Source organism: Chanodichthys erythropterus, chromosome 7, assembly GCF_024489055.1.
Source record: "Chanodichthys erythropterus isolate Z2021 chromosome 7, ASM2448905v1, whole genome shotgun sequence".
Lineage (NCBI taxonomy): Eukaryota > Metazoa > Chordata > Actinopteri > Cypriniformes > Xenocyprididae > Chanodichthys > Chanodichthys erythropterus.
Window position 1 is genome coordinate 19,803,511 of NC_090227.1, and position 24,476 is coordinate 19,827,986.

General features: G+C 40.1%; 2 protein-coding genes across 3 annotated transcripts; both read right to left on the reverse strand.

Moving 5' to 3' along the window:
- Positions 1 to 2,860: 2,860 nt before the first annotated feature.
- On the reverse strand, positions 2,861 to 7,724 carry LOC137022652 (extracellular calcium-sensing receptor-like). Its single transcript, XM_067389082.1, has 6 exons — positions 7,516 to 7,724; positions 6,131 to 6,419; positions 5,282 to 6,037; positions 4,935 to 5,162; positions 3,933 to 4,056; positions 2,861 to 3,774 (listed from the first exon to the last, which is right to left on the reverse strand). The coding sequence occupies exons 1-6, from the start codon at positions 7,722 to 7,724 to the stop codon at positions 2,861 to 2,863; spliced, it is 2,520 nt and encodes an 839-aa protein (XP_067245183.1).
- A 10,894-nt stretch (positions 7,725 to 18,618) lies between these two features.
- On the reverse strand, positions 18,619 to 22,947 carry LOC137022653 (extracellular calcium-sensing receptor-like). 2 transcript variants are annotated; one of them, XM_067389084.1, is made up of 7 exons: positions 22,932 to 22,947; positions 22,154 to 22,298; positions 21,630 to 21,918; positions 20,788 to 21,543; positions 20,407 to 20,634; positions 19,754 to 19,877; positions 18,619 to 19,517 (listed from the first exon to the last, which is right to left on the reverse strand). In XM_067389084.1, the coding sequence occupies exons 2-7, from the start codon at positions 22,288 to 22,290 to the stop codon at positions 18,619 to 18,621; spliced, it is 2,433 nt and encodes an 810-aa protein (XP_067245185.1). In that variant the 5' UTR covers positions 22,291 to 22,298; positions 22,932 to 22,947. The 2 variants fall into 2 exon arrangements, with proteins under 2 accessions (XP_067245185.1, XP_067245184.1); XM_067389083.1 differs by lacking the exon at positions 22,932 to 22,947 and having other exon boundaries at positions 22,154 to 22,362.
- Between the last annotated feature and the right edge of the window lie 1,529 nt (positions 22,948 to 24,476).

Genomic DNA, 24,476 nt, shown 5'->3' on the forward strand with positions numbered 1-24,476 from the left:
ACTGGTATCTGGTACTGACCAGCTTGACCGGGGGCAACCTGCAGGTCGTCCGGGACCCGGATCAATGTCCCCACCTCCATCATTGGACACCGGTCTAAAAAGTGATCCGGGTCCCCGCAACGCCAGCAGGCCGGCCCAGACCTGCCCGCCGCTCCAGTGGCGGAGAACGGGCCGGATGATTGGCGTGGAGAGAGGGGAGAAGCAGGCGCGGGGTCCGGTCCGGCGGTGGCCAGACCCGCCCCCCTGGGCGGGGCTCTCGGAGCCACGAACGGCCGGAAATCCGTTCCACCCGCCCCGGGGTGGAACACGAGGCGAGCCGGGCGGACGGGACCTAGGAACAGGGACAGGTCGAGAGAGAGAGAGAGGGGAGAGGGAGAGAGAGACAGATGGTAGGGGCTCGCCGACCCCTGGGCACGCCACCAAGTGGTCCTCCGCCAGTTGGATGGCCGAATCCAGCGACGTGGGCCGGTGGCACTGGACCCACTCGGCGGTCTTCCTCGGGAGCCGAGTGGTGAACTGCTCCAGCACCACACGATCGATGATCTGCTCCACGCCACCTCCGTCGGCCATCAGCCATTTGCGGCACGAGTCCCGGAGCTGTTGGGCCAACACGAAGGGCCGGCCCGCTTCCCCCAGCTCCAAAGACCGAAATCGCTGACGATGCTGTTCGGGGGAGCGGCCGACCCGCTGCAGGATGGCCCTCTTCAGGTCGTCGAAGACCAGGAGGTTCTGGATGGGCAGCTGCTGGGCTGCCACCTGCGACTCGCCCGACAGCAGGGGGACGAGCCGCATGGGCCACTGGTCCCGGGGCCAACCGGACACTTCAGCGGACTTCTCAAACAAGTCGAGGAAGGCCTCCGGGTCATCGTGCGGGCCCATCTTCTGGAGTGGCAGCTGGAAGGAGGCAGCAGCTGCCTCGGTGGTTCCCCCAGGAACCTCCCGGTCTATCCAGCTCCGGAACCTCTCGCGGTCCTCCTGCTGGCCCTGGATGATGGCCTCGAAGCGGCGCTCCTGGTCGTTGCGAAGATCCACCAGGGCCCGATGTTGTTCTTGGTGAAGGACCGCGAGGGATGCGATGATGTCCGCAAACGGCTTTCCAGCGGCGGGGGCTGCCTGCATGGCGGCGGCTTCCGTCTTTTCCTCCCGGGTTTCGGCACCAGTGTGGTAAAGTTCGTAGTTGTGGGAGGAAAGAGGACAGGGATCGGCTTTTAGCTGCTGACAGTCGCTTTATTCTTTCTCAAAGAGAAAATGTCACACAAAGAACACAACAAAACAAAAGCTCGGTGCAACGCACACTTCAATTCTCCACATCCGAAGACGGGCTTCACTCCAATGGACCCGACGGCATACACGACTGTCAGCAGGCTCTCTCTCTCCTCCACTCCTGCTTCTCCTGGCGTTTTATCCTGTCTCCACGCCAATTACTGGAACGAGAAACAGGTGTTCGTAATTTGCATCTAACCCGTTCAATCACCGCGCCTCCCCTGACGCTCCCTCCTGTTGCAGAACCCGCTAAACCACGCCCCCCTCGCCACAAATACTAATGACAAAAAAAAAAAAAGAAGACTTATGTCTCAAGAAACGTTGAAATGTCAGGTTTTAAATCGTGTAAGTCAAATCAAAAACAAAAAATCTCTTTATGTAATCTGTATGAAAAGAGACACAAGTCAGACGCCCATGATTCAGCTCATTATCCGCTAATGCGGCCATGCCCACAGAGCCAGCGCTATTCAGACGCAAATTCTGAGGCAACACATGCATACTGTACATTGTCTCAATCGTGTATTTATTGTCTTGAAAAGTGTTTATCTGGATGTCAAAGCCATGGTTAGCAACCTCTAGAAGACATGCCGTTAGTTCCTGGTTCCTGTTTTTCTTTAGATGAGACATGAATAATTATTAAATTTAAAGCTGCAGTCCGCAACTTTTTTGTGTTCAAAATTTACAAAAATTATATAATGAGAATATACAACATGAATCCATTTTCCAAACCGTGTTTTTGTCTTGTCCTGAATCATTATGGTACACTTATAATAAGTGTTTATATTCTGACTATTTCAGACCAGATTGGTAGGACTCAGAGTATCACAGTAACTGTGTGACTCGCCATAGACATACATGGAAAAAAAGTAGCACCGGCTAGAATGTTCCTCGCAAGACGTGTGCAGTTCTGTTTATTAATCGCTAGAGGGCCATAAATCACGGACAGCAGCTTTAATGTGAAAGAGAATGTTGTCTCCATTATTTGACAGCAGAATTTGCACTGTACTGGGAAAATATCTTCTTTTTTTACACAGTATTGTCATACTACAGGTATCTGTTTCATGTTTTCTTTAAAGTCACCATGAAATCAAATGTTTGTTTTTTTTACAATGTTTATTATAAATGATTTATCCATGCACATCATTATAAAAAAAAACAAAAACAAGACCAAAACAACAACAACAACAAAGTGCCCTAACATTTCCATTTCCCATTTCCCTATGATGTGTGCACCAGTTTCAAAGCTGGACAATAATCCATCCCCTCCAGCAATTAGCAAACAACAATCCTATCAATTTCTGATGGACAAAATCTTGTCTTATCACATTTTTTTTTTTTTTCTACATTGGGAAGATGTTTAATTTCATAATAGGGAAATAAAGATGCTGACTTTAAATAGTGTAAATAGAAAAACAGCAATTACCCAAAAATAAAAAATAAAATACACACTTCCTTACTCCTCTAATGCAATTGAGTTTGCTCATAATGTATGTCTGGGTCAAACTGGGGACATCATGTACAAATTCAATTATTAAATCATATGGTCAACCTTCTTTTTTTCTATGGATATCACTTTTTTAAATAGCTATTTTATTTCTTAATATGACTTAGATGGTACTTTCCCCATCATATGCTGCTTTGTGTTTTTTTCAGGCTTAAACAAGATGATATGACATTTAGGTGCAAATATGCATAACAGTAAACCAAAACTTGATGCTAAAATGGCAAATATCTCAACAGCTACAGTAAACTTTCCAGGAGAACTGACATAAGCTGGGATAAATGTGATCCATACAGCACAGAATATTAGAATGCTAAATGTGATGAATTTAGCTTCATTGAAATTATCAGGCAGTGTGCGAGCCAGAAAAGCCAAAATGAAGCACAAGAAAGCCAGTAGGCCAATATAACCAAGAACAGTAGAGAAACCTATAATCGAACCAAGACTGCACTCAAGAATGATCTTTTCCTTATAATATTTTATATTTTTATAGGGAAATGGGGGAGATATTGTTAGCCAAAGCACACAGATAATAACCTGTACAAGTGTAAAGGCAAGAACACTGAGTCGTTGTTGTGTAGGCCCAAACCATTTCATGACATTACTTCCTGGAAGTGTAGCCTTGAAGGCCATTAACACCACTATTGTTTTCCCCAGAACACAGGAGATACAGAGTACAAAAGTGATCCCAAACGCTGTATGACGCAACATACAGGACCACTCAGTGGGCTGACCAATGAAAGTAAGTGAACAGAGGAAACACAGAGTCAGTGAGAAGAGCAGCAGGAAGCTCAGCTCTGAGTTGTTGGCTTTTACTATAGGGGTGTCCTTCTTGCTGTAAAACAGGATGGCTACCAACACAGTTAATCCTACTCCAAACAGTGAGAAAAAGGCTAGCACAATACCCATAACTTCTGTAAATGACAGAAACTCTACATCCTTTAACACACATTTATTTTTCTCAGCATTAGACCAGTATTCACCTGGACACTGCTTGCAGTTATTTGAATCTGGAAAGGAAATTGTGATCACTAGTTAGAAACAAAAGGTAATTGGTTTTATTTATGACCTCCTTTGATTATAAACTGCACCCTGATCAGTAGAATAAGAATACAAAAAGAGCAACTAACCAATTTTCTTTGAAACTGTGACGTGGGCTGAATATTACCTGTCTCATTACTGATTTCTCCGTCTGCACATGGAATACAGTCATAACAGCAGACAGGTCTTCCTTTCTGTGCAGCCTTCCTATTGCCTGGAGGACAGCTCTCACTGCACATAGACCTTGGCTTCTACAGTACAAGGAAAATATATACATATATATATTTTTTTTTATACTGACTCTGAAGAATCAAAATACATAAGTCAGTATTATTCAGAACAGAGTACTGCATATTTTAAGCATACGATTTACAACTGCAATATGAGGTATTGTAAAATGATTGATTGTGAATATGTCTTGGGAATAGAACAATATTTTTAAAGTTACAGAAAATTAGCAACATTACTCAACATCAAGACTCTTGCTCTCTTACTCAGACTCTTAAAACATTTATGAAATCTGAGAGATTTCTGTCCCTCCATTGACAGGTTGCAACTACTGCTTTATGTGATGAACAGACTGAATTTAGGTTTTTATTCACATATAAACATTCATCAACGAACACATCAGTTATGGTAAATAGACGCTCAAGCATGCTTGCTTGGCATGCGAGAACCAATGAACCTCATGTGTTACGGAGCACATTTGACCTTACCGCAAGAACCAATGAGGTTTGTCTTCATGCCTCAAGCCAGTATGGTTAAGCTTCTGTTTATGTTTTCTGATGACTGCTTATATGTATATTCATGAACTTTTTGAAATATCAAAGTGGTAGTTGCATAGACTGTCAATAGAGGGGCAGAAATCTCTCTGATTTCATTAAAAATATCTTAATTTGTATTCAGAAGATGAACGAAAGTCTTACGGTTTGGAAAGACATGAGGGTGAGTAAATGATGACAGAATTTTCATTTTTTGGTGAACTAACCCTTAGAGTTTTGTTTTCCAGTTGATTTAAAGAGTTCACTTTCAGGAATGTATCACATAAGCTTCCTTCAAACAAACTGGTAAATGGTTTTTGCTGCACCAGTTTAAATAATCCTTGTATAAACAAGTATTTGTTATTTACCTCCAGCTGTCCTCCAGCCCATATTATGTTTTCAGTGTTAAGTACAATGCGTTGGTCAGGAGGTAGTGAGGCATCATAGTATCCCACTGGTTTAAATTGGACTGATCCATCAGACTTCTGCTGCCAGTTCACAATTTCATACTGGGCTACAACGCCTCCAGTGTTGTCAAACCACACATGATCTCCAAATTTTACGGTGAAATTTACACTTTTCAGAGCCTCAACCACCTAGCCAAAGACAAATTTGTGTTACCTTTACATTGTCTGACATATAGGGTTATTCTCTTGCTCTTCCTGTCTATTCCCCCAGAACTGTTTTTTTTTTTTCTTCCCCCCCTTATATATACCTCCTGTGGTTGTATTCTCAGGCCTTTTTCACAACCTTTTTGTTCTCTACATTTTAGTATATTGTGTAGTGAATGAGCCACAGCATAAACTGCTTTGTAGACATTGCTTGCATATCTTTGTTCTGGCACATCTTCATTGTAGGTTTTCAACTCGAGTAGATCCTGATATATGCTGCAATTTAATGCATATTGAGAAGAATTCCCCTCAATCTGTGAGCATGGAAAAGCTGTGTCCCAGAATGCATTTATAACATAATCTGAAAACCCTTCAACATTTATTTTTCTGACTGCAAACCCCAATGACCCTCCCAGAAAATTAAAACTTTTTGTAATGATCAAACTCTTTGCAGTTATCCATGCTTCCACACCAATCATTTGGAGGCCTGTAATGTTCTGAATACTTAGCTGCTCAAGGAGATTGCTCATCTCAAAACTGGTAAGAAATGCAATGATCACTTTTGCAGTGCCTTGTTTTATTATGTCTACCACTTTTTTTAGTTTTTCAGTCTCTGTTCGGTAGAATTTCACAGAGTACTCCACACAAATTCCCTCCTCCTGGGCTATTTTCAGAAATATGGCCATTCCATAGTTTCCATAGTCATTGTCGGTGTTCACAGCTCCCACCCAAGACCAGCCAAAGTGCTTGACTATGTATGCGAGTGCTCTGCTCTGGTGGTAATCACTAGCAATAGTCCTGAAGAAAGAAGGGTAATCTTTCCTATTACTGAGACATTCACATGTGGCTGACTGACTTATCTTAAAAAAAAAAGAAGAAAGAAAGAACAGGACACAATGAAATAGTCATCAGTATTGTAATTGTGTCAAACATTTAGTGTTATTGCAACCTACCACTGGAATTTTAAAAGGTCCTGTAGTTCTGGACAGAATCACTGTGGCAGAAGATTCTGATTCTCCTATAATAGCATGAATAATTGATTGCCCATTGCATCTGCCTTCTGCTGCAAACTCATGACCATTCAGCAATGCCATGGTGGAATTCATAGAAAACAGTCTTGAACCACAGTTATCATAAATTTGGTAACCAACAGAAACATTTGGGAGCAAAGTCTCACTTCTGTTAATTTCCTCAATTGCAAAAATCATGATTTGAGCCATCCGGAAATCTCTTATATTTACACTGTGAAAATGTTAAACAAATATGATAAATAACAACAACAAATAGATAAATATAATGGAAAAGTAAAGGATATACAGTACAGTCCAAAAGTTTGGAACCACTAAGATTTTTAATGTTTTTAAAAGAAGTTTCATCTGCTCACCAAGGCTACATTTATTTAATTAAAAATACAGTAAAAACAGTAATATTGTGAAATATTATTACAATTTAAAATATGTTTTCTATTTGAATATATTTCACAAAGTAATTTATTCCTGTGATGCAAAGCTGAATTTTCAGCATCATTACTCAAGTCTTCAGTGTCACATGATCCTTCAGAAATCATTCTAATATGCTGATTTGCTGCTAAATAAACATTTATGATTATTTTCAGTGTTGAAAACAGTTGTGTACTTTTTTTCAGGATTCCTTGATGAATAGAAAGTTCAAAAGAACAGCATTTATCTGAAATACAAAGCTTCTGGAGCATTATAGACTACCGTTCAAAAGTTTGGGGTCAGTAAGAATTTTTATTTTTTTATTTTTTTGAAAAGAAATTAAAGAAATTAATACTTTTATTCAGCAAGGATGCATTAAATCAATCAAAAGTGGCAGTAAAGACATTTATAATGTTACAAAAGATTAGATTTCAGATAAACACTGTTCTTTTGAACTTTCTATTCATTAAATAATCCTGAAAAAAAATATTGCACACTAATATTTTGTACAATTGTACACATTAAATGTTTCTTGAGCAGCAGATCAGAATATTAGAATGATTTCTGAAGGATCATGTGACACTGAAGACTGGAGTAATGATGCTAAAAATTCAGCTTTGCATCACAGGAATAAATTACTTTGTGAAATATATTCAAATAGAAAACAGTTATTTTAAATTGTAATAATATTTCACAATATTACTGTTTTTACTGTATTTTTAATTAAATAAATGTAGCCTTGGTGAGCAGACGAAACTTCTTTTAAAAGCATTAAAAACCTTAGTGGTTCCAAACTTTTGGACTGTACTGTATGTAAAATACATTGATACATGTTATTGCATAATAGTTTTATACATAATCTTCTCCAAATGCTTCTTAATATTTCCAATGTAACAAACCTGGAACATGACAGAGGCTGAGGTTTTTGTGTAAACTTGAATGAAGATGATGTTAGTTTACTGTGAACTCCAAAAATTCCTCCAATAGTTACTTCTCCATCCCTGGAAAGCAGCGGGTACTTAGTTTCTCCCATTATTCTGCAAAGTGTGTTTTCCACCATTGTTTGAATGTGGTGGAAAAGCAGGAGTGTGTAAAGAAAGAGAAGCATCCCAAAGACTCCTCTGCACCTACCAATCTAAATGACTTGATACTGTATTTGCATTTTTATAGACATAATTAATATGGATGAATGATTTTGAATGTAGCCAATGAACTAATAGGACAGGCAGAGTCATTGCTACAGGGGAGAAAGGTGGTGATGATTCTTGAGGTCCCTGGCTTTCAGGGTGCCCCCATGATTTCAGCTAACAGAAGAATATGAATGTTTAACTAATGTGGGCTAATGTGAAGTAACCAAACTACCTGCCATACTGAAGAACTCCTGGTTATGTGAATTATCACTTCTACCTCTAATCAGCAATCATAGGTAGGGTGACAACCTGGAAAGTTCTGAAAAAGGAATGGGAGGAATGAATACTAATACTATACTAATACTACTTTTTTTTTTTTTTTTTTTTTTTTTTTTTTTTAGTGTTTTAAATTAAAGTTGTTATGTTTTAATTCCTCCTTTGGGCTTTTTCCTTATTCCTTGGATTATCTAGGTTATTTTTGTAAATAAAGACTGGCTGCATTTAGATCCACAGCTTCTTTCTCCTTGCCTTGACCAAGCCATAACAATGACAGCTTAAATAGATTAAAGGATCCAGTGCATACCTCATCAAAAGTCGTGAAATATGCCTACACCAGTCAGGACTTCTTCTAGACACATACTGTCTTTCTCCAAGCCGCTAGATCCACAAGATACACTGAAACTGGTAAATTGCATTTAATGTTTGTATAGTCTAATAAAGGAACAAACTAGTCGCTAATAATATAAAATGTGATTTTTAACTAATAGCCTGTTATTCCGTTCAATATATTTAGTATTGAATGTGAACCTAAATTACATTGTATCACTCAAACCTGGGCAAACTGAATGGAAGTCACAGAGCCAGTCATAATTAACAAGATAATTTAAAGCATGTTATCATTCAACATCACAGAAAGTAGGCCTTCCAACTAATGTAAAGGCCGATTCACACCAAGAATGATAACTAAGATAACCATTATTATAACTATATTACCTTACACGTCAAACAATATTGTCCTGTAAATTCTAAGTGCCTGCTGCACGTTTGTTGCCTGCTGCTTTAAATGCTCAAGCTCTTTAAATCAGGATGGTTTCTGATGTTATCATTCATCAGCTGTAAAAAAAATAGTTCTGAAAATTATTACAATTTCTCTGTACCATTATCATTATAGCTGAGGTGTGGACTATTCATCAATGCACACATGCTATTCTTTTATATTTAGAATCATTTTTAGAACTGTATCTTTATTGTTATAGTTATCGTCCTTGGTGTGAACAGGCCTTAAATCCATGTTTATGTGGCAGGGAGTGGTACAGGTTTTAACATACAAGCCCAAGTTCATCTATTCGTCTACGCTACCTGGGTGGGTTTCACCCAGGAAATAGAAATAAACCTCAACGTTTATTAAGTCACACAGGTTCACTTCTCATGAAAAGGTAGTCAGAAGACGTGAGTATAATATTACATTAAGAAAAGACAGAAGTTCACACACACACACAAAAAAAACAAAAAAAAAAAAACACCTCAAATTATACTAAAATTAATTAAAAAAAAAAGACAAACTAAACAAAACCAATTTATACACTCAAAATAAACAAAATACACCAATTTACAGGGCTGAGGTTACCCACCGGAGTGATCACCAGCGCTAGTTATTCAAAAGCCCTGGTCCGACGCCCTCCCAGCGCTAGTTATTCAAAAGCCCCGGTCCGACGCCCTCCCAGCGCTAGTTATTCAAAAGCTTACTTCCACACACACCCCACCATGAACTCAGATCACACACTCATACACTTCAAAAGTCTCACACGGCAAACGTTGAAGCAGCAGCACCACCACCACAAAAGATCCTTCACCTGTGGGACCTCAGCTCCTGAAAGAAAATCAAAAACAAAATAAATCTTATAAACAGAAGTAAATGAAAACCACAGGCAAATGGAGTCACATTTCTATCATGAAACAAAGATGGATACAAATCATACTCGGTTACTAAAATAACCTCGGTTCCCATAGATACGGAACGAGTACTGCGTCAAACGTCTTATTATACATAAGACAAGACACATATGGGGAAAACTCCTTTTCTCAGATTTCTGAAGCCTTTTTCATTCACGCAGTGAAAACTGCACGTCCATTGGTTCGTGGAATAAAACGAACTAATGACGGCCCGGCAGAGCTGCGTGAGCCAATGGTGAGCGAGCCCACCAAAAGGGGCAGTATCGGGCTATATAAGTGGCCATCTCACCATGGCAAATCGATTTAATTCAACTGAAGCAATGCACGAGGCGTCTCGCGAGTAGCGATGCAAAGTACGCAGTACTCGTTCTGTATCTAAAGGAACCAAGGTTACGTTAGTAACCAAGCCATGCTACGCAGGGGGACGACCGAGCATCGGGGCAGAGCACTTGAAAAGGACAGGATAGCCCAGGCAACGGGGCTGAAAACACTCTGGAGGCTTGGGAGTCATCCTCCCAGGCCCCTAAGCCAAGGCACCAGCGGGGCCCAGGGTGCATAGAGGAGGCACAGAATATAGTTACACCTGGACATGGTCGGGGTCATAACAAAAAACCATAAGCTGGCCATAGCAGGAAGGCTTATGCAGAAAAAGAACTGCGTCTGAAGTGCAGGAATGTACAGATTATAAAACCTGACAAATGTGGACGGTGAGGCCCAGCCAGCCGTTTCACAGATGTCGGCGATGGAACGCCACAGGACCACGCCCATAAGGAGGCCATGTCTCTCGTGGAATGCGCTCTCGCACCTAAAGGGCATTGAAGGCCTAAGGAGGAGTAAGCCAGTTCTATAGCATCCACTATCCATCTGGAAAGCCTGGGCTTCGTGACCGGAAAGCCTTTCGTGCGGCTATCGAAGCAGGCAAAAAGCTGTTCCGCCTCACGAAAAGAGGCGGAACGGTCAATGTAAGTCCTCAGGGCCCTGACAGGACAGAGTAGGTTCAACTCCTGTTCATCCTGGGAAGGTAGATGAGCGGAGAGAATGACCATATGTGCCCTAAAGAGTGTGGATAGGACCTTTGAGACATATCCATGTCTTGGTTTCAGGACGACTTTGGAGTCGTTAGGCCCGAATTCAAGACAAGAGGGGCTCACCGAGAGTGCCTGCAGATCCCCTGATGCTAAAGCTAGCAATAGGGCAGTTTCTAGCGACAAGGGTCGTAAGTTGGCAGTCTGGATTGGTTCAAAGGGAGGGCCCTTAAGGCCTCTAAGAACCACAGATAGGTCCCAGGTAGGAACCGTGAGGGGGCGAGGAGGATTTAAACTCCTGGACCCTTTCAGGAAGTAAAACAAGGTTGTTTCTCCTCATCAACTGCCCGGCTATAGGAGCATGAGAGGCTGCTTATAGCTGCGACACAGACCTTAAGTGTAGAGGGTGTACGGCCTCTATCCATAAAGTATTGAAGGAAGAACAATATCTGGGATATGTCACAAGTCAATGGGTCCTCGCACCGGTCTGTGCACCAGGCGGCAAAGACTGACCGTTTAAGAGGGTAGAAACGTCTTGTTGACGGAGCTCTAGCTTGTGAGATAGAATTTAAGACATTCTCAGGGAGGCTTGAAGGCTCCCATTGAGAAACTGCATGAATCAAAAAGACTTCAGAAATCAGAGAAACACTACAATACCACACAAACAACAAAATACAAATATTCAAAAGAGCCTAGTTCAAACTCGAGGAAAACAGGACTCGTATGAAGCAACCGTGTAGACTGGATGCCAGCTCTGATAAACTGGACGATCCTCCACCCCAAGATGAATACAATAAAATAAAGAAATCAAAAACAAAAAACAAAACAAACAGCAGCCTCCCGAAATTAGTAGCACAAATGGAAAATATGTCTGCATGAGATCGCATTACAGCAGAGAATTCAATGTCACAAAAGCTCATTCACCTCTGCGTTCAGACACACAAGCTGTGTGTATGTTTCCCTCAGCACAGCAGCACGAGTGTTGTTTGTATTTTGTCCGCAATGCATCAGAACTGAAGTTTGAATAGGAACACATCAAAAATACGATTGCTATGATATGCTCGTGGAGCTAGCATATGATCAGTTTCAGCGCAGAGCTCGGCGATGAGTTTTACAACACTAGCCACGTGGATCCTATCTCATATACAGAATAAAGTATCCGTGTTTAAAGTTTTTATAGACATATTTCACTTATTCTCCTGCACCAAACATGAACCAGCACGGTGTATGCACACATATTTCAGCAAGTCTTCTTCAAAATGAATTATATGTGCAAACTGGACACTGATACAGTGTATCTGAACGTGATAACGCAATTATTCTGATGAACAAAAGACTTGAATTTTGAATGGACAAAATGAAACTGTCTTTATATTTTCTCTGTTAAAGTATGTGTCGTTTATCATGAGACTGTAGTGTTCGTAAACGTAATGAAAGTATTATTAGCCCTTTTAAATATTCTTTTGCATTTCCCCCTTGTGCTTGGGAGTTGTTATTTTGCTCCGTGCTTCTCTGTTTCATTGGTTGTTCTCTCTCCCCCCCCCCCCCTCTACACTCCCACTTTTCCAGAGATTTGCACACTAATTTTTACAGACTTTTTCCAGCTCAGAGGTGTGAACGACCAGGGTAAAACGGGGGTTTCATGACCCTTTAGGAAAAAATGTTCTGTGATTTCAGGAGTGAAAAAAAAAAAATCTACAACAACGGAGGGGAAGGTCCCAGGGGGAGCTGCTGACAGAGAAGTAGGAAACTCAGGTGAACTGAGAAAGCTCATTAAATAACTTCATACACATTTTTCCACAAAAGGTAACACTTTAGTATGGGGAACAATTCTCACTTTAAACTAGTTTCTTATTAGCTTGCATATTGGCTGTTCATAGTATTATAAAGCACATTAATGCCTGACCTGCATGACCTTATTCTACAAAATCCCTAAATCCTACCTGATACCTAAGCTTAAATGCTACAACTACATTACCATCTATTAAGGTGGTGGTGATGGCAGAGTTGATGACGTGCAGGTGGCGGTGATTAGTACTCTGGTGATTGTGTGTGTGGGTATTGGAAGGATGTGGAACCTGACGTGTCTCTCGTGGAATGCGCTCTCACACCTAAAGGGCATTGAAGGCCTAAGGAGGAGTAAGCCAGTTCTATAGCATCCACTATCCATCTGGAAAGCCTGGGCTTCGTGACCGGAAAGCCTTTCGTGCGGCTATCGAAGCAGGCAAAAAGCTGTTCCGCCTCACGAAAAGAGGCGGAACGGTCAATGTAAGTCCTCAGGGCCCTGACAGGACAGAGTAGGTTCAACTCCTGTTCATCCTGGGAAGGTAGATGAGCGGAGAGAATGACCATATGTGCCCTAAAGAGTGTGGATAGGACCTTTGAGACATATCCATGTCTTGGTTTCAGGACGACTTTGGAGTCGTTAGGCCCGAATTCAAGACAAGAGGGGCTCACCGAGAGTGCCTGCAGATCCCCTGATGCTAAAGCTAGCAATAGGGCAGTTTCTAGCGACAAGGGTCGTAAGTTGGCAGTCTGGATTGGTTCAAAGGGAGGGCCCTTAAGGCCTCTAAGAACCACAGATAGGTCCCAGGTAGGAACCGTGAGGGGGCGAGGAGGATTCAAACTCCTGGACCCTTTCAGGAAGTAAAACAAGGTTGTTTCTCCTCATCAACTGCCCGGCTATAGGAGCATGAGAGGCTGCTTATAGCTGCGACACAGACCTTAAGTGTAGAGGGTGTACGGCCTCTATCCATAAAGTATTGAAGGAAGAACAATATCTGGGATATGTCACAAGTCAATGGGTCCTCGCACCGGTCTGTGCACCAGGCGGCAAAGACTGACCGTTTAAGAGGGTAGAAACGTCTTGTTGACGGAGCTCTAGCTTGTGAGATAGAATTTAAGACATTCTCAGGGAGGCTTGAAGGCTCCCATTGAGAAACTGCATGAATCAAAAAGACTTCAGAAATCAGAGAAACACTACAATACCACACAAACAACAAAATACAAATATTCAAAAGAGCCTAGTTCAAACTCGAGGAAAACAGGACTCGTATGAAGCAACCGTGTAGACTGGATGCCAGCTCTGATAAACTGGACGATCCTCCACCCCAAGATGAATACAATAAAATAAAGAAATCAAAAACAAAAAACAAAACAAACAGCAGCCTCCCGAAATTAGTAGCACAAATGGAAAATATGTCTGCATGAGATCGCATTACAGCAGAGAATTCAATGTCACAAAAGCTCATTCACCTCTGCGTTCAGACACACAAGCTGTGTGTATGTTTCCCTCAGCACAGCAGCACGAGTGTTGTTTGTATTTTGTCCGCAATGCATCAGAACTGAAGTTTGAATAGGAACACATCAAAAATACGATTGCTATGATATGCTCGTGGAGCTAGCATATGATCAGTTTCAGCGCAGAGCTCGGCGATGAGTTTTACAACACTAGCCACGTGGATCCTATCTCATATACAGAATAAAGTATCCGTGTTTAAAGTTTTTATAGACATATTTCACTTATTCTCCTGCACCAAACATGAACCAGCACGGTGTATGCACACATATTTCAGCAAGTCTTCTTCAAAATGAATTATATGTGCAAACTGGACACTAATACAGTGTATCTGAACGTGATAACGCAATTATTCTGATGAACAAAAGACTTGAATTTTGAGTGGACAAAATGAAACTGTCTTTATATTTTCTCTGTTAAAGTATGTGTCGTTTATCATGAGACTGTAGTGTTCGTAAACGTAATGAAAGTATTATTAGCCCTTTTAAATATTCTTTTGCATTTCCCCCTTGTGCTTGGGAGTTGTTATTTTGCTCCGTGCTTCTCTGTTTCATTGGTTGTTCTCTCTCCCCCCCCCCCCCCCCTCTACACTCCCACTTTTCCAGAGATTTGCACACTAATTTTTACAGACTTTTTCCAGCTCAGAGGTGTGAACGACCAGGGTAAAACGGGGGTTTCATGACCCTTTAGGAAAAAATGTTCTGTGATTTCAGGAGTGAAAAAAAAAAAATCTACAACAACGGAGGGGAAGGTCCCAGGGGGAGCTGCTGACAGAGAAGTAGGAAACTCAGGTGAACTGAGAAAGCTCATTAAATAACTTCATACACATTTTTCCACAAAAGGTAACACTTTAGTATGGGGAACAATTCTCACTTTAAACTAGTTTCTTATTAGCTTGCATATTGGCTGTTCATAGTATTATAAAGCACATTAATGCCTGACCTGCATGACCTTATTCTACAAAATCCCTAAATCCTACCTGATACCTAAGCTTAAATGCTACAACTACATTACCATCTATTAAGGTGGTGGTGATGGCAGAGTTGATGACGTGCAGGTGGCGGTGATTAGTACTCTGGTGATTGTGTGTGTGGGTATTGGAAGGATGTGGAACCTGACGTGTCTGTGACAGTACCCCCCCTCCCACGGCCCGCTCCTGAGGGCCGAGGACCCCGACGTTGTGGTGGTCGTCCTCTTGGGCGTGGGGCAGGTCTGTCAGGGTGGCTGGCGTGGAATGCTTGTAGGAGATTGGGATCGAGGATATCATTTCTAGGCACCCATGAGTGCTCCTCAGGGCCGTAGCCCTCCCAGTCGACGAGATATTCAAGTAGACCACCACAGCGCCGGGAGTCCAGAATCTCGCGAACCTCGTACGCAGCACCGTCATCCAGGATGAGTGGAAGGGGGCGTTCGGCGGCTGCCACGTCAGGTTCTGTGGAGGGAGAAACAGAAGGGTGGTGAGGTTTTAATAGGGAGACATGAAAAGTAGGATGAATCTTGTATTGAGGTGGAAATTGTAAATGATACGTGACAGGATTGATCTGTCTGGTGATGGTGAATGGGCCAATGAAGCGAGGACTTAACTTCTTGCAAGGCAGATGCAGCCTGATGTCCCTGGTTGACAGCCAGACCTTCTGCCCCGGTTGGTAGGATGGAGCATTGGATCGCCGAAGGTCTGCTGTCATCCTGCGTCTGCGCATGGCTCTCTGCAGTTGATGGTGGGCTGAGTCCCATACCCTCTCGCTCTCCCGGAAGTTTCCCAGTAGTCGACTGCGGGGACATTGGAAGGTTCCCCGTCCCAGGGGAACGGCGGGGGTTGGAAACCGAGTACGCATTGGAAGGGTGTTAGACCGGTGGAAGGCTGGCGGAGAGAGTTCTGGGCGTACTCGGCCCAACCCAGATTCTGGTTCCAGGAGTTCTGGTGGCCATGACAGAAGGTACGCATTCTGTCTGCCCGTTCGTCTGAGGATGGTAGCCGGATAACAGACTGACGGTCACACCCAGGAGTGACAGGAAGGCCTTCCAGACACGGGAGATGAATTGGGGCCCTCGGTCTGATACGATGTCTTCGGGGATTCCATAATATCGGAAGATGTGGTTAAACAAAGCATCAACGAGCTCTTGGAATGGGTCCTGGGAACTCATGCTGATATCTTGTTGGTAAGGTCCGGTCTTCTGTTACTACAGAGACGGCTCGGAGGCAGATGTAAAAGCGAGTACAATGTTTTATTGATATCAGCAGAGACAACGGTGAGTATATGGTAATGATTGAAGTTTGATATTGTAGATAGAAGAAGTGATACTGTCCTTTTGTTGATTGTAGATGGATAATTGTGAAGCACGCTGGAGACTGGAGACTGGGAACACTCACACACAGTAGGAGAAGCACACGGGGAAGACTGGAGACACTGGAGACACTGGAGACGTTGGAAGCAGGTAAGTAGCAGTTTGGAGTCCTTAAGGTAAGTACACATTGGAGCTGTGGTACAAACGAGACCGGACAGTGACTGTGTGTGAGTGTTGGGTATTTAAGGTGGTGGTGATGGCAGAATTGATGACGTGCAGGTGGCGGTGATTAGTACTCTGGTGATTATGTGCGTGGGTATTGGAAGGAGGTGGAACCTGACGTGTCTGTGACAGAATCATTCGTTAAAAAGATTTGTTCAAAAATGTTGATTCATCCAGTAATGAAACAGGTGACATCTTTATGAGTAATTTAATCATTTATTCAAACCGATTTTTAAAAAATAAAAGTAATTCATTCAAATGAACTAAATATGTTTTGAAAAATAGACTGCACAGCTAACATTGTCAGAATCTCTAGTAAATTACATGTTATTTTTGTTCAGTTTTCTATTCTGAATCATGGGAGAATTGTGAGCACTATTAAAAAAAAAAAAAAAAATTGTGATTCTCAACTTCCAGAATCTTGAGTAAAAACAGCATCATAACCTCATGTGATGAAACAGGTTGTGAGAGGGAGACCGTGTGGCCTGTTGAATTCAGTATGTAGCGCATATGCAAATTCCTAGACAATGTATCTTTAATTTGGACAAAATCAAACAGGTTTTTTTCTCCAAGCAGTGATTCTGTTGAATGAACATGTTTGTGCCATCACACAATTCATAAATGTTACACATTAATGTGCCTTTTTGATAATTAAGAAAAACTTGTTTGGAGGAAACATGCAAAAGGCCTGTTTAGTGTTATTATAGATTATAGAATATTTTAGTTATTTCCAAAATTTCAGCCATTTACAGCCCTATATATATATATATATATATATATATATATATATATATATATATATATATATATATATATATATATATATGGCTGTATAAATATATAATATTATTATTATTATTATGATTTTTTAGGATATTTTTAAAATGTTTCTTCTCTGGTTTGCTGTAATATGCTCTGGTTTGTACCTAATTAAACAGTAAGTTGCATCAGGTGTTTGTGCATTACCTTTGTTATTGAGATCAGTTAAACATTTTTGACCCTAACAGCTGTGCTTTAATTTAAGTGTTTCTTGTGTATTGTATGTTTGTGGAGACTTCTATCAACCTAGCTTCCGGGCAAGCGCAAGTCACTGGCGCTTTTGCATCAGTCTGTTTTTCAGGTTGCAACATGTCACAGCTGAAGTTCTCACACTTTGAGTTTCTTCTTTCTGTCACTTCAGTTTGACCCCACTCACTGACTGATAGCAAACAAAGGATAAAAATTAAGTTAACAAATACAGGGACAACCAAAAGAGTAAAAGGCCACTAAGTTCTTTATTTCAGTCCTTCTCACAAGCTCTAAAAAAAAAAAAAAAAAAGAAAAAAAAAAAAAAAAAAAAAAGTGTAACATTAAGTGTTACAAATGGTTTTGTTAATAATAATACAGTGAAAACTCTTCCTACATTTCATCAAACACATATAAGCTGTGGCCCATTTTGAATGCTGCATCCTCCAGATGTCACATTTGTCAGCTGCATACATCAAGGTCTCATTTTAAAAAAAGTAACCATTATAAAACCCACTGTTATTTATTGTGAAGTGTAAATTATTGTAATTTCTTTATTACTTTGGAATGTGATGTTTACTTTACTGAAATGAGGTAGCCTTAATGATGTATGCGGCTGACAAATGCGACCTATGCAGGTCACAGCATTCGAAATATGACACAGCTTCAGTCTTTATTAGACTTCATCAACACATTCTGCAGAAACTAAAATAAATTCATAATTATTATGGTAGTTGATGTGTTATCAACTCCTGTGTTATCACACAGCTAAATTGTACTATATAGAGCAATCATCATTTTGTACTTTGCATTCCATATTACATTTAGTTATTATTTTCCTTCTTTGTCTTAAGGTTTTAGAGAAAAATATAAACAAATGAAATAGCAGACTCTTTGCCCACATTTTCTCCTCTGAAACTGGTTAATCATACTTTTGTTTTCAATTTATAAATTCAACAATACAAAAACAAACAAAACAAAAAAAAAACAGTAATTTCACTGTCATTTCACTTTTTTCTCTCTTTCTTTTTATAATTAAGCCATTTTATAGCCACGTTTCTATAGTTTATTTCTTAGTTGGACTTAAATCTTTCCCATCACATGTTGCTTTGTATTTTCTTCAGGCTTAAGGAGGATGATATATAATTTTGGTGCAAATATACAAAGTAATAAACCAAAACTTGAGGCTAAAATGGCAAATATCTCCACAGCCACAATAAATTTTCCAGGAGAACTGATATAAGCTGGAATAAATGTGGTCCATACAGCACAGAATATGAACATACTGAATGTGATAAATTTGGCTTCATTGAAGTTATCTGGCAAGGTGCGAGCCAGAAAAGCCAATATGAAGCATAAGACGGCCAGTAGACCAATATAACCCAGAACAGCAGAGAAACCTATAGTAGAACCCAGACTGCACTCAAGAATAACCTTGTCCTTATAATATTTCATATTTTTGTAGGGAAATGGAGGAGATATTGTTAGCCAAAGCACACAGATAAAAACCTGTACAAGAGTAAAGGCAAGAACACTGAGTCGTTGTTGTGTAGGCCCAAACCATTTCATGACATTACTTCCTGGAAGTGTAGCCTTGAAGGCCATTAACACCACTATTGTTTTCCCCAGAACACAGGAGATACAGAGGACAAAAGTGATCCCAAATGCTGTGTGACGCAACATACAGGACCACTCAGTGGGCCGACCAATAAAAGTAATAGAACAGAGGAAACACAGAGTCAGTGAGAAGAGCAGCAGGAAGCTCAGCTCTGAGTTGTTTGCCTTTACTATGGGGGTGTCCTTCTTGCTGTAAAACAGGATGGACACCAGTGCAGTTAATCCTATTCCAAACAGTGAGAAAAAGACTAGCACTATACCCATAAGTTCTGTGAATGACAGAAACTCTATAACTTTTAACACACATTTATTTTTCTCAGCATTAGACCAGTATTCCCCTGGACACTGCTTGCAGTTATTTGAATCTGGAAAGGAATTTGTTTTCAATATAGTTAGACACAAAAGGAAAATAATAATAATAATAATAATTATTATTATTATTATTATTATCATTATTATTATTAGTAGTAGTAGTATTAGTAGTAGTAGTAGTAGTATTAACTCATTTGATAGAAAAACTGCACCCTGGAAATTAGAAGAAGAACACAAAAAGAACAACTAACTAATTTTCTTTGAAACTGTGAAATAGGCTGAATATTACCTGTCTCATTACTGATTTCTCCGTCTGCACATGGAATACAGTCATAACAGCAGACAGGTCTTCCTTTCTGTGCAGCCTTCCTAGTGCCTGGAGGACAGCTCTCACTGCACACAGAACTTGGCTTCTGCATAGAAACATTATCCTTACAGACTATTGCAGTTTTGAAACATAAAATTATGGGAGCTATAGCGTATTGTGAATATTTTTGAAAATAAACTGATTTGAAATGCCTGTCACTTGGTTTTATTGCTCTGAATTTCCAATGCCATATTATATCATGTAGTCATTCTCTCTCTCTTTTTTTTTTTTTTTTTTTTTAAAGAATAGCTATACCTTTCCACCAGTTCTACATTTTTTTTTCTGATTTATTCACAAATTTGACCTGAAGAGATATGTTGCAGGTGGTGTCATGCATTATATAAATGTAAATTCATTTGTATGCAAGATCCTCAGTTGCTGTTCTGAAATTTGAAGTGGTGAGCTTCAGAGCTTGAAGTAGTAGTGAGTACTTCTTTAGCACTTTATTAAATAAATGTAATAAATATGCTTTATCTGTTATGTTCATAAAAAGTTAGTAAAAGCATTTACTTGTTTTAGACATTTTGCACTATTTAAACAAACCCTGTAGGACAAACAGGGGTATGCTTATTTACCTCCAGCTGTCCTCCAACCCAAATTATGTTATCAGTGTTAAGCACAAATCGTTGGTCAGGGGGCAGTGAGGCATCATAGTATCCCACTGGTGTAAACTTGATTGATCCATCCGAGTCCTGCTGCCAGTTTACAACTTCATATTGGGCTATTGTGGCACCAGTGCTGTCAAACCACACACGATCTCCAAACTTTACAGTGAAATTTACGTTTTTCAGAGCTTCCACCACCTAGTAAAAATACACTTTTAGAATGCTATCAATGAGGCATTAACACAATTGTCAAACATATATAGCTACAACATAGACCTATTAGGATTGTGCTCTCTCTATATATCCATCTAGTCCTCTCTTAACCTTTATGTATAATTTGTATTTATTTACCTGCTGTGTTTGTATTGTTAAGTTTTTCTCACAGCCTCCATGTTCTTTGCACTTGAGTAGACTGTGTAGTGAATGAGCCACTGCATAAACTGCTTTGTAGACATTGCTGGAATATCTTTGTTCAGGCACATCTTCATTGTAGTTTTTCATCACAAGCAGATCTTGATATTTAAGGCAACTTAATTCAGCTTGAGTAGAATTTCCATCAGTCTGTGAGCATGGAAAAGCTGTGTCCCAGAATGCATTTAGAACATAATCTGCAAATCCTTCAATATTGATTTGTTTCACTGCAAACCCCAGTGACCCTCCCAGCACACGGAAACTGTTTGGAGTGATCATACTGCTTGCTGTTATCCATGCTTCCACACCAATCACTTGGAGGCCTGTAATGTTTTGAATACATAACTCATCAAGTAGATTGTTCATCTCAAAACTGGTAAGAAATGCAACAATCACTTTTGTAGAGCCTTTTTTAATTGTGTTGACTATGATTTTGAGTTTTTCAGTTTCTGTTCTCTGAAATTTCACAGAGTACTCCACACAGATCCCCTCCTCCAGGGCTGTATTCAGAAATATTGCCATTCCATAGTTCCCATAGTCATTGTCACTGTTCACAGCTCCTACCCAAGTCCAGCCAAAGTATTTAATCATGTATGCAAGTGCTGTGCTCTGGTGGTAATCACTAGCAATAGTCCTGAAGACAGAGGGGTAATATTTTCTATTACTGAGACATTCACATGTGGCCGAGTGACTTATCTGATAAAAAGAAAAAAAAAAAAGAAACAGTGATACAGTTATGTACATGGAGACAGCAGCAAATATTTACTGTTATTGCTCCTTACAATTGGAATGTTAAAAGATCCTGTAGTTCTGGACAGAATCACTGTGGCAGAAGATTGTGGTTCTCCTATGATAGCATGTATGGAAGACTGACCATTGCATCTCTCTCTTGCTGCAAACTCAGGTCCATTCATCAATGCCATTGTTGCACTCATAGAAGACAGTCTTGAACCACAGGTATCATATATTCTGTATCCAACAGAAACATTTGGGAGCAACATTTTGTTTCTGTTAATTTCATCTATGGCAAAGATCATCATTTGAACCATTCGAAAATCTTGTAGATTCACGCTGTTAAAACATTACACCAGTAGACTAAATTTCAACTGATTTTAGATATTTAGATAAAGATAAACAGATATAAAGTAGAAGGTACATGTTTTTCTTTTTGTTGTCTGTTGTGATTGTCATATTGTTTATACCAGAAACACCATAGCATTCTAGATGTCTCTATTAAATATATTAGAAACTTGAAAACAAAAATGTAAATAAATAAATAAATAATAGAGCAGACAATGTAACAAACCTGGAGCATGATAGAAGCTGAGGTTTTTGTTTAAAATTAAATGAAGATAATGTTAGTTTACTGTGTATTGCCAAAAGTGCTCCAATAGTTATGTCTCCATCCTTGGAAAGCAGCGGGTACTTAGGGTCTCCCATCATTTGACAAAAAGTTTTTTCTGCCTTAACATTAAGGTAATAGAAAATCAGGAGTTTGTAAAGGAAGAGGAGCATCCCAGCGTTTGAGATCAACTGCAACTGCCAAATGCAAATGACATGATACAGTATCTTCACTTTTATATACATAATTAATATGGATAATTACTTGTAGACATTGCCAGTGACCTCATAGGGCAGGACATGAGTCAGGTCGAGCAGTAGTAGACGGGTAGATCTAATTTGAGAGTCTTTTTCTACACAAAAAGTTTAGATTATTTAATATCTAATAAAGCCTTTGAAAAGCCAGTTCAATAAATATTTAAATATACCCCCCCCCCCCCACCCCATATTTCTCCTACTGTATGGCACTACCCTAATTGATTTATGTACTCTCTCTGTCTTTATGTATGTGTTCAGTGAATTATAACCAATGCCCTCTAGACATCCATATCTAAAACACAAAACTGAGCAGAAAATAAGCACCTTCTAATTTTCCTTTAGCTTGTTTGTCAGTGAATATTCACCAAATCAAATTCTGTCTTCTCAGGACATTTGCTTGTTTGTTGTTTGTGATAATAGTCCTGATAATTGTCTAAGTATGGATATCTGAGCTGCTTTAGGACTCGTTCCAGCTGGATAAAGCCCCTGTGATAGATCGGGCACACAGGACCTTGAAATCGAGACCAGGAGATGATCAACCAGCAAAAGCAGTTGTAGTGAAATGTCACTGTTTTCAGGAGAGGGGATTATTGCTTAAGAAAGCCTAGCAGAAAGGGGAAATTGTCACATTGGATGGAGACAAAATACATATTCAGCCTGACTATACCCAAAAGGTCATGAGACAGCGATCAGCCTTCAACAAGGTAAGAGGTCTGCTCAGACACTGTGAGGGTGTAATTCTACCCTGCTGAGCTGAGAATCACCATGAAATAGTGAGTGAGGTGGAGCTTTAAAGAATCAAAGCAGGGTATGGACTTTGTGAGGGACAATCTGAAGCCATAATGCAAATGATATAACCTATGGCAAATTGCTAATTAATATATGGTGAGTCAGACCTATACTGTGTATTGGTCAGACCTACTGTACATTGCTTGGACTTTGTTTGATTGCTTCTTATTGGTTATGACACTCAACATTTGAAGACAATTAAGCCTGTTGAATGTATCACATTTCAAAGATTTCATTATTTTCATGTAAATTCAATTCAATACTGTTACTATTTTATTAATGACAGTGCGGATTGGAGGTTAAGTCAAAATATAATTCACTTTGTTAGAAAGCACATACAAAAATGGCACACTTGGAAAGATCAAAGAATGCATGAAAACAGAAATAAAACTATCAAAATACCCATAAATATGAACAGAAAACACATTCTAAAGATCAATCAGTGTCTATTGTGTGCAATTCTTTTCATACATCCTCTATCATTTATTATGAAACTCATAGTTTATATAGTTCCACATATAAACGTCCCTCGTCCACTAAATGAAGTGGAACGCACTTCAAAATGGTGGCCTAGAATTTTTATGGCCTCTGACAGTGACAGGCTCATTTGTGACGTCACACTGCCAGGGATCTGGATACAGCTTGTTCTGAGACACTGCTTATGATTTATGGGGATTAAAAAAAAGGAGTGGTTGGATTTTTATCACTATAGGGTGGTTGTGTACACACACTGGCAACACATTTATGTCCAAACACCATGCAAAAGTGAATTTTGCATAATAGGTCCCCTTTAAGGAATTCGTCCACCAGGATGCTGTTACAAGCCAAAAAACAAAAGTTCTTAACAAAAAAATATGTCTTTCCTGGGCCACAGTGATGAACTTTGCCCTTTCATCAAAATTAGGTGTTCTATTCATCTGTCACAGTGGTTGCAGGAAGGCAGATACAAACGAATATAATAAATCCAAAAGGCAGGTTTTAATGATAATTCCAACAGGCAGACGATAAGCTACAACACACATTAAACATAACGGTGAGTGGACAAGGAGTGACTGAAAAGGAGGAACTTGCATATGAAACACAAACAAGGTAATGTGCTACACAGCTGAACAGAATGAACTACTGATGACGGTTACCACGGAGACAGATGAGTGGCGGGAAACTGAACAAAGGAACATGTAACAAATGAAAACTAACTGAAAGTCCATGCAAACAGAAACTAACAGACTATGACAATTTCA

What these genes read in the sequence shown, in the direction of transcription:
- LOC137022652 (XM_067389082.1), bottom strand. Translation starts at nt 7,724, where the DNA reads ATGCTTCTCTTTCTTTACACACTCCTGCTTTTCCACCACATTCAAACA. An exon ending in GACCTTTTAAAATTCCAGTG is followed by an intron (nt 6,038 to 6,130) that starts GTAGGTTGCAAT and finishes TTTTTTTTTAAG; the next exon opens with ATAAGTCAGTCAGCCACATG. An exon ending in AGAAATCAGTAATGAGACAG is followed by an intron (nt 3,775 to 3,932) that starts GTAATATTCAGC and finishes TTTCCTTTCCAG; the next exon opens with ATTCAAATAACTGCAAGCAG.
- LOC137022653 (XM_067389083.1), bottom strand. Translation starts at nt 22,362, where the DNA reads ATGCTCCTCTTCCTTTACAAACTCCTGATTTTCTATTACCTTAATGTT. An exon ending in GGGTTGGAGGACAGCTGGAG is followed by an intron (nt 19,878 to 20,406) that starts GTAAATAAGCAT and finishes GTTTCTATGCAG; the next exon opens with AAGCCAAGTTCTGTGTGCAG. An exon ending in AGAAATCAGTAATGAGACAG is followed by an intron (nt 19,518 to 19,753) that starts GTAATATTCAGC and finishes ATTCCTTTCCAG; the next exon opens with ATTCAAATAACTGCAAGCAG.